General features: G+C 37.5%; 1 protein-coding gene across 1 annotated transcript in view; it reads right to left on the bottom strand.

Moving 5' to 3' along the window:
- Positions 1 to 603: 603 nt before the first annotated feature.
- LOC104522963 (V-type proton ATPase subunit S1) overlaps positions 604 to 9909 on the bottom strand; it is a gene marked incomplete at both ends in the record, with an annotated part of 37094 nt that continues 27788 nt past the window's right edge. Inside the window, 2 exons of the mRNA XM_010165390.2 lie at positions 604 to 657; positions 1270 to 1511. Coding sequence (XP_010163692.2) covers positions 604 to 657; positions 1270 to 1511 — 296 coding nt within the window. The remainder of the gene's footprint in view (positions 658 to 1269; positions 1512 to 9909) is intronic.

The raw sequence follows: 9909 nt of genomic DNA on the forward strand, positions 1-9909 counted from the left end.
ATCCTTCAAACAGTAGCAGAGCCTTTCCCCATCCCTAGAATCTACTAGTGAGAGCAACAGCTGCAAGCCTCCCTTTGACTTTTCATCCCAAATCTTCCCATTCCCTAACTTTTCTTCCCTTTTATGGCAGGAGAAACATAGTCTTCTCACCATCCATGAAGCAGAAAAATTATGAGATTTTGCACCTCTCATTAGCCACAAGCTAGCTCTGACAGAGTGCACTGGTAATCAACATTAGGAATAAATACAACCCTGGCTATGCAAGTAGACGTCAGCCCCTAGAACTGTTTACAAATCACAGTTAGATTTCCCTAAGACAGGATCATAGTCTAATCCTATTAGCAAAACAGGATGTTTCATATATCAGTATCTTACAATATGGTTGTTTGCCTATAACACTTTTTCAGAACTCTATTGAGCATATTAATACATTCTCTATATAAAGACTGTATTTCTGTTGTCCTGCACAGTAACTCCTCAGAACAGAAACCAAATCATTATTTTGAAAACATTTACACTTAATTTCTCCTCTGTTTTTGGTCCTAATTTACAAACAGGCTTTGTACATCACAAAGATCTATTTAAAAATAAATCATAAATTACCTTATCTCTAGGCTGCTGATTCCATTCACTGGCTTTGTGTATTTTAATGACAGTCTAAGAATAAGAAACAGATTTTTAATGTTAGAGTAGTCAGCTTTATTGAGATCATTGTGACATTTCAGTTGGAGAGAATATTCTAAATCAATAGGCAATTACAAAAGTCATATAGCAAAGGTTCAGTACACAGTAAAATATGACAAAATATTTCTATATATTTTTTTTTTACTCAAGAGCAGGTGCTTCAAAGTAAAGGAAAACAGAGATCATGTTTCATTAATGTACTTCCAACTGAATTACTACCTAGTAACTGGCAATACTCCCCTTCAAGAGAATTTTACAATGAAATTATGATCTTGTTAATGCCAGTGGAGATTTCTGTGACTGTAAGATCAGGCACAGGGAAACCTGCTTATACCAAATATAAACAAACAAGGAAGTAAGCAATGTAAGAGGAAAAAAAAAATTGAAAATAAAGAGGCTTCATCTGAACAATTTTTGTGGTCTTGACTCAACCTTTTTCTTCTGAGAATATCCAATTTAGTATTTTTTTTATTGTGGATGCTTTAGAAGAAGAAAATTAAATAAGTATTAACTTGACACTGCACCATTTCTGATTATCTGTCAGAATCACATGTATTGTGATATGAAATTTCTTGTGCTACTCACGTTGTGTTGATGTCTGAGCACTCAGAGGAAGAAATATCCACATTCTGGGTTACAAATGTCATATTTGTCAAATCTATAAAAACTGAATTGTTGGCTTTGAGGCTGAAATTTCTAACATAAAAAAGGATGCATGTATCATTTCCAGTGGTCACATTCAGAGGAGGATATGATAAACTATCTTCTTCCTCAGTGGCCATTAATTGTCGTCTTAATTCCCACACCTCACCAGTTCTTCTAGAAATCTGGAATAACAGCACATTAACAATTAATCTCCTTTGAAAGAGATAAAATCAATTAAACACAGATCTTCACTGTTCTGTACCATGAGCACCTGTCCTTCTTAAATCCTCAATCAAATCTCAATATTTATTATTGTCTTCCTATTTAATTGGCAGTATGGAGGCAAATGAGGTGGTGTTAACCTAGGTTCCATGGTCAGGTGTGTCCACATGTGAAAACAAGCACCAATGACATTATGCAAATGAATGTAAAACCATGTCGTTAATGCTGCCATAAGATAGTAGTATGCATTAGTGATAACATGTAGAAGAATTTATTTAATTTTGCAGAACAATATATTTTTTTTGCAGAATAATATACTGAAAGAAATTAACTTTTTTTCCATGATAAAATCACAAGAAAACTTTGACTTGACAGTTCAGTGACCACCCTCCTTAGTAATAGTAAGTTTTGGCACTCTTCATTTCAACAGGCATGAAAATAGGCTACCTAACTACAGCAGTGTTACATTTAGATTCTTCTGACGGCTTCTGGAAAAAGAGTACCTATGCTCATTTGGCTGATATGGTGAACTCCTGTAAGAGACTTCACTGCCTATATACATTTGCATTTAGGAGGTTTCCAGGAATTCCCTTTAATAGGCAATGCCTTTTTACAAATGTGCCCAAGGGCATCCATGGTAAAACAGCCCCATTGATATCAACAGTAAAAACTAGCTGGCCTTATCAGACACTAACTTAATCCTGTTGTTCATAACTTACTCTTCGTTTCTTACTCTGTTCATATCTGGACTATGCCATTTATTTAGAAGACCCATGTCATCTTTACAACTTTATATTATACAAGCGGCCTCTGCCCTTGGATAACTTTGGAATACAAGAAATGAGAGGCATCACAGGGGTTACCAGAACTATAATTATGTGGAACTACTGCCTGGAACCACTTTTAATGGGTTTAAAGACAGTCAAGGACCATTTTCCAGACTAGAACAGAGGCTATAATATCACTTTATAGCCTGCCTGTGGAGAGGAGCCCCAGAAGATTTTGTCACCTTAACCACTGCTCTCTAAACACTATGGGCCATCTGTTATTTACAATGCATCTTTCCAGATATCTCATTCTACAAACAAAGCAGAATGGGCTAAGTTAAAAACCTTTGAATAAATGTTCAAATGAAGATTGCAATCTTCTTCTCCCATACATGCATACTTTATGAATTTCTTTTTAATTCAGAGTAGTGCCTTTTCAAATACATCAGAATGTGAATTATGTTAAATTAATACCTTTTCCTTTAAAAGAAGAGTGTACAACAAAAGAAAATATTCAACTTTTGATATAAAACTTTTAATCTTGCCTTAGGCTTTCCTGAAATGTAATCACTTTGTTTCAAACCTAGAGGAAGACCTGAAGTCTAAATTATATCCTGTCTAACAATTGACTTCACTATGTGGGCCCTGCATATCAGCTAAAAAGGGCTTTAAAAACCACCTGCTAATACAATGCTACATTGGAGACATCAGTTTGGCTAACTTGGGGGATTAGGTTTAAATATCTTAATATAAAAAGAAAACTATTAGAATATAATAATGAGACTAAAGCTTTATTTCCGTTGCTCTGCTGCCAGTACTTTGGTGTGAGGCTTTCACACAGAGATTTCCCCTCATCTCTGAAAAAGCGTGTGAACCACAAGAGCCTGTGTTTGAGTTTGCCTGTGAAGAAGGGGTGTCAGGGACTAAGAAATCCAGTGGTTTCCCACGATTAAACCTGTTTTAACAAATTTGCCTGTGCTGAAGGGAAGCAACACAGCTTGCCAAAAACATTTCTAAAAGTGGGCCTTGTTTCAGTCATATTTGTGGCTGAAAATACAGGCAGTCATGGACCATGCAGCCCAGACAGTGCTTACTTGCAGAGCTCTAGGCAGGCGGGACAACTACACTGAACAGGAGCCTGAAAGTATCAGCTCTCTGGAGCAATGTCCCCCAGACATGTATCAGCCTGGATATTCATCCCTTCAACAAGGAGATGCATATAAATATCTCTATATTACCTGTGGGTGAGGTAATTTAGCACATTCGAAATCAGAAAGCATTACCCCACAGAGATTCAAGAAAATTTAGTCCTGAGGCTGGCAGGAGGATCTCTGAAATACCCCAACCTGGGACACACCAGAGACCTGAAGATGCCAGTCGCTCATTCCAGCTGACTTGCAGCGGGAGGCTGCAAACTCTCCAGGTACATCCCTTCCTCTCTGTTCCAGTCACGTTTTCTTACTCTTTTATTGCTGCACAAACATGAGCTTACTCAATCAAAATCATTCTCCCATGCCATATATTTCATGCTAAACTATAAATGACAAGGTATTTCCTTGAGAAATGGATTATATTTACTCTGAATTCTTGTAAATCAAATTAGATTATTTAGGAACAATCCATAGTGGCAGTGTTGTCAATCATTAAACCACATTTTATTCTGTTTAAATAAGATACAGAAAAGAAAGGGTGCCATTTACATTGTCCTAGACCAGAACTGAACACTGTAATTACTAACTGAACCTGCCATAGAAGTAGCCTGGACAAAATTATTCCCTGTGATCCGTTTTGCAAGCCTCCTAACTCAGAATCATCTCCCTTGGAAAGGAGAAAAACAGCTGATCTTGCAATATTTTGATGCACCAATATACTGATCTTTTTCAAAGCAAACAGACCTTACATCCAAAATTATTCATTTGTTTTGATGTTGTTGCCAGGGTTTTGTTGGCTGTTCCAAAATGGCTATAGACAAAAAAAAAATATTTAGGGCCATTTTATATATTTGAAATTACAAACAAATATAAATTGAATGGTTGCAAACATACGAGAAAAATAAAAAATACTGGGAAAATAAAAATTTCATTGGCTGAAATGATGAATGGTAATGAACCATAGAAACAGGGTACATTTCACACTAGTTTCAATGTGGGATTTTTGGACATCAGTTCAACAGATGGCTATGCCTTCTTTTTCAGTCTAGTGCTTCTTGGCTTTTTTTATTGCTAAGTTTAGGTGTGCACATCAAGAATAAGAAAACTGTCCTGGTGGCGCTTGTTGCTCCTTTTCATTTCTAACAGTATGGATGTATGACCATATCCCCTTTGCAGAATTGTTGCTTTTATTGTAACAGCTAGGAGAAGCGGAAAGTCTTTACTTTCGGAGGGAGACAAGGAGGAATGAGGGTCCATTCCATTTCTCTTTTTAGATTGTATCTTAGCCTAGTCCCTTCCTCCATACTGTACCGTGCACTACAGTCTGTTCTCTGTATATACCCTATTTAGATGGAAAATGCTAACTTTTCCAAATTTAGTCATAACACGATTAAACCAGTTGTTGGAATCACAAAACTACATAAAAATCTTATCTTCTATTAAAAAAAAGTGCAGTATAAGAACCAGATATAGCTTAATAGTATTAAACTTCATAAATACAGAATAAAGCCTGAGAATATTTGGCACAAGCAGGTATAGTCAAAAGCTCAAAGTACACTGTGAAAGGGGAGGTCAAAGGATCCTTTTGGGTAACTTACGATGGCCTGAAACTGGAGGTGTAACATCTGAGGAGGGGAGGGCAGGCACTGCAACTGTTACCATAGCACCCCAAAGACAAATATCTGCTGCAAACACCTACCAGAAAGAAGGTTGTAAAGATGGAGCCAGACTCTTTTCAGTGGTGCCCAGTGACAGGGCTAGAGACAATGGGCAAAAACTGAAACACAGGAGATTCTGTCTCAACAGCAGGAAACACTTTCTACTGTGAGGGCAACTGAGCACTGGTCCAGGTTGCCCAAAGAAGTTGTAGAGTCTTCATGAGAGATGTTCAAAATCCAACTGGACATGGTACTGGGCAACTGGCTCTAGGTGGCCCTGCTTGAGGCCAGAGATTACTTCTAACCTCAATTTTTCTGGGATTCTGTGTGATACTGTCCTAAATCATCTACAGATACAGACCTCAGCTTGATCTGAGCAGGATGCAGAATGAGGAAGGCTTCTTCATCACAATGGTCAAAGCCTAGATTCCTAGTTTTCAAAAGATGCAGAAGCCCAGTCTTGTCAGGATATAATTTCCTGCCTACAAAATGAACCATACAGATTTTACCTACTACTTTTTCCAAGTCCTATAGTTTGAATTTTGTGCAACTATAAGATACTGTCCAACACCTACAAAGATATGAAATTAGGCATGGTACTGAAAAAACCCACTGGTTTCGAGCAGCACAAAATTTTGAGTAAGTTAGAATCTAAATGCAAGCTTTGATCCATCATCTACATCTTTTGTGCTCTGTTGCATGGGATCTTACCTATCTGCAATTAATTTTAACTTTAATTCTTTATAACTAAAACTGACAGAGGCAAAATTTCTGCTGTGCTGCAACTAAACTCAGAGGATATTTAAACTGCATTTTCCACCAGGAATGTTTGCAGGGTGACCTAGTTATACTCAGAATCCCCCAGACATTTCCAGTGGAGATGCTTAGCTTATCAGGAATTACCAGAAGCTTATTTGAATACACCTTTCTTGCTCAGCTTACCTCTAATACAAGGTAGTAGATTATCACAACTTCGAGGTATTTTTTCAAATTTGAAATTTCTGTTCATACTAAAACACCTGAAATTTTATAACTTGCATATAATACAGTAAGACTTACATATCTAAAGACTGCACAAATCCCAAGTAAGTGCACTTGCAGGTGTTATCAGAACTAGAATTCAGTTTCTGAAATTGTTCCTTCCTTCCACATTGATTCTCTTCAATGCAGACGGCATGAGGTAAAGCCACAATACAGCTTTCAAGGGAAACAAAGCAGGCAAAAATGTGCACTGAGTAGATTCAGGAAAATTTAGAAACCTTGTTTAAAAAAAACCCAATTTTTGCATGTATGTATCAGCCACAGTAAACTCTGGATTGTGAGAGACCAGCCCTTAAATTTTTTAATCAGAGATATTTCCTGTCAACATTATTGATTTTTTTCCTAAGCAGAAACTTCAAAATTACTAGAATCACCAGCCTACAGAGAAAAAGCAAGCAGGTGTGTAATGCGCTTCTCTTCAGTGAAAAACAAAATAGAAAATTTGTTCTAAGTTATAAGCAAAGAGTGAAACATGCTTTAAAATAAAGATAATTAATTCAAAATTCATGTATAACTGAACTATGACAATACTTGGCATAAGTATGGACTTGGATACATGTATTGCTCATATATATATGCACATTCACAAATACACATACACAGAAAGAGCAAAGTGGAAATACACTCAGAAGTGGAGAATTTCTCAGAAATCTCATTCCTTTCCCTGCTGACTGCGTGGACCTACAGGTAGATCAGATGGAGAACGCACAATGGATTTCCAAGAGATTGTGTGCAGGAATTTAAAGTGGTCGTACTTAAAAGCACACACAAAGGAAAACATTTTCAAAGCAGGATTAAGTTTGCATTGCTGAACCTGGAATGGACTCCTCACAAAAAATTGAAATTTAACTTCCAGAAAATAGTCTGCTTCTTAGCACTATACTTTATCCTTTTCACTTACACTTCAGCAGCTGATAGGGAATCATTAGGCCACTCGTTGTTATCACACTGAAGTGAATTCTATGCTATTTTGCACATTTCTAAAGCAACTGTAAGCTTAACCAAGACATCAGAATAAATGTCAACAGCATGACATTTTGCCTAGAGGAATCCTTCACCTCTTTTTCCCGTCTTTATTAATATTCTGACAAAGCAGGTGGAAAAGAATGCACAGAAATGAGGTACAACATATCAACAGCAATCATTTATGAACATTGATTACTATCATTTTAGTGCCCTGCAGGATGTATGACCAAGCTTACTGGCTCACATTATCATCTGATGGTTCCCCTGTCCAACTGTGAAGACTTTTACCAGCAAGCCAAATGGCTCAGGTACTGTGACACTCAGCTCCTACCTGGTGTTCTGCATCTCCCAGGGTTTTTCACAGATGTGAGGCTGGGACATGAATGTTGAAGTCAAAATATAAGGCTCACTGTAAGAGATAATGATCTCACTGTAAAAGATAATGTTCTCTTTTATAATTCATAGTACTGTTATGACTGGTGGAGAGTACCCTACTCATAATTGAGCACTTAGAGATCTTCTGTTAGAAGGGCCAGTATGTCCTGGTTTTTAGCTGGGACAGAGCTAGGTTTCTTTTTAGTAGCTAGAATAGTGCTGTGTTTTGGTTTCAGCATGGGATTTGTTATGAGAAAAACATTGATAACATACCAATGTTTTCAATTTGTTGCTGGAAGTTGAAGGACATCATGTTTTGTTATGCACAAAGATCTAGGGGAGGCAAGGAATATTTAAATTAATGTGATATTTTAACTTAGCTGGCAGCCAAACAGCCACTCGCAGCGTCCCCCCCACCCAGGGAACTGGGGAGAGAATTGGAGGAGTAAAGGTAAGGAGACTTGTCGGTTGAGATAAGAACAATTTAATAATTAGAGTAAAATAAAATTAAAATAATAAGAAGAATAATTATAACAACTATTATAAACTAGTGATGCAGAGTACAGTTGCTCACCACCCGCTGATAACAATCCCAGAGGAGCAAAAAGGAACCCCGAAACTGAAATTGCAATCCCGGGAAAAAACGAGCCTGAGTGATTCCCAAGAGAATCCCCCCACTTTCTGGTCACCCCTGGTTAATATACTAAACATGATGTAATATGATATGGAATATCTTATTGTCATATCCGCCATCAATTCTGGGCTTTACTAACTACTACACTTTTCCTCTCCACTACCCCCTTCCAGTCCTCTCTTCTTGGAAACTGCCCAAGCACAGTGTCCTTCTAGTTATCAACATTGTTCTCTTAACAGTCTTCACTGAAACCAAAACACGGTGCTTTCTAGCTACTAAGAAGAAAATTAAACCTATCCTAGCAAAAACCAGGACAATTAATAAGCAAATTGGCATTTGGATATGCCAATGAGATATTCCATATCATATCACGTAATGTCCAGTATATTAGTGAGGGTCTCTTCCTCTCTTGCTCTCTCTGGCTCTCACTTGGGCTCTTGCTCTCCCAGGATTATGGTTTTGGTTTGGGATTGTCACTTCTCTGGGTTTGTTATCTGGGAATGGGCTGGACTTGGTCAGCAGGTGGTGAGCAATTGCACTCTGTATCACTCAGTTTCATATTTTATTACTATTATCATTACTATTTTAATAACATAATTAAGTTTTATTTTATTTAAATTATTAAATTGTTCTTATTTCAACCTATGAGTCTCCTCACCCTTACCCCTCCAATTCTCCCCCCTATTCCCTGGGGTGGGGGAGTAAGCGAGTGGCTGTGTTTGGCTGCTGGCCAAGTGCTAACCAAGTGAAACCACCACACAATAAAACTACGGTACTTATTATACTGCTCAGTTCAGTGGCCTGCATAAACACAATCTGCTTGTGTGTTTATGGCTAGATGTGTTTCTTCACTGGCCTGTCCTTTTGCAGCACTGGGCTGTGTAAGAGATCTCTTCACTGTCATTTGCAGAGAATGTGACTACTTTGTGCAACTGAATACAGTACAGAGACCAGTGAGTCAGTAGAGGCCATGCAAGCGACAGAACCCAGAGAAGAGGAAGGTACTGTGATGCAGTACTTGTGATAATCATTCAGCTTGAAAAGTCTTAAAATGAGGCAAGGAATTTTTGCATGTATGGGACGTACAAGCACATCCATAAGTGCCACAGGAGTCCTAATTTTGTAAACAAAATTATATTTCCTGCTATTTTCCTGCTCTGACTTTTAACAGATTTTTATATAAAAAAATTTCAGCTAACTTAAGGAAGAGCAGGAATTGGCCTATAAAGAGATCTTGATTTTAGAAAGTAAACCAGAATATGTATAAACTGGAGTAGCAGTGGAGTAGCAGTGGAAGGAGCCGCTTCACTTAATTCTCCACCTTAAATTTAATTTACGCCAAATAACCCAAAGACAATTATTCAAATGAAAACAATGTCTTGATCATCTACCAGAGTATTAAAAATCATTTATGTGCTTTTAGCTAATCAGATTTTTCAATCTAATATACAAAAGATGGGGGGGAAAAAAAAAAATGGTATTAAAAGCTTGCATTGTAAAACAGAATTAATCCCTAAAGGAATCTATTAGATTTCTCACTCAAAGAGTATTCACTGATGCCTATCTCCCCAGCTTTAACATTAGATTTTGGGCCCTGTTTCAGGCAATTCTGCTGTAAAGATAAAAGAAGCTACAGATTTTACATCATTTTTAGACTGCTAAGGGGGATACCCCCTCCAGCTGGTTGTTTTCCCCACTTTCTTATGTCCATATGTGGAACCCATGTTGCTATAGGAGATGTGAAACAGGGTGAGAAGCTCCTGCTG

This window comes from Antrostomus carolinensis, unplaced genomic scaffold, assembly GCF_000700745.2.
Source record: "Antrostomus carolinensis isolate BGI_N321 unplaced genomic scaffold, ASM70074v2 scaffold12763, whole genome shotgun sequence".
Taxonomy (NCBI): Eukaryota; Metazoa; Chordata; class Aves; order Caprimulgiformes; family Caprimulgidae; genus Antrostomus; species Antrostomus carolinensis.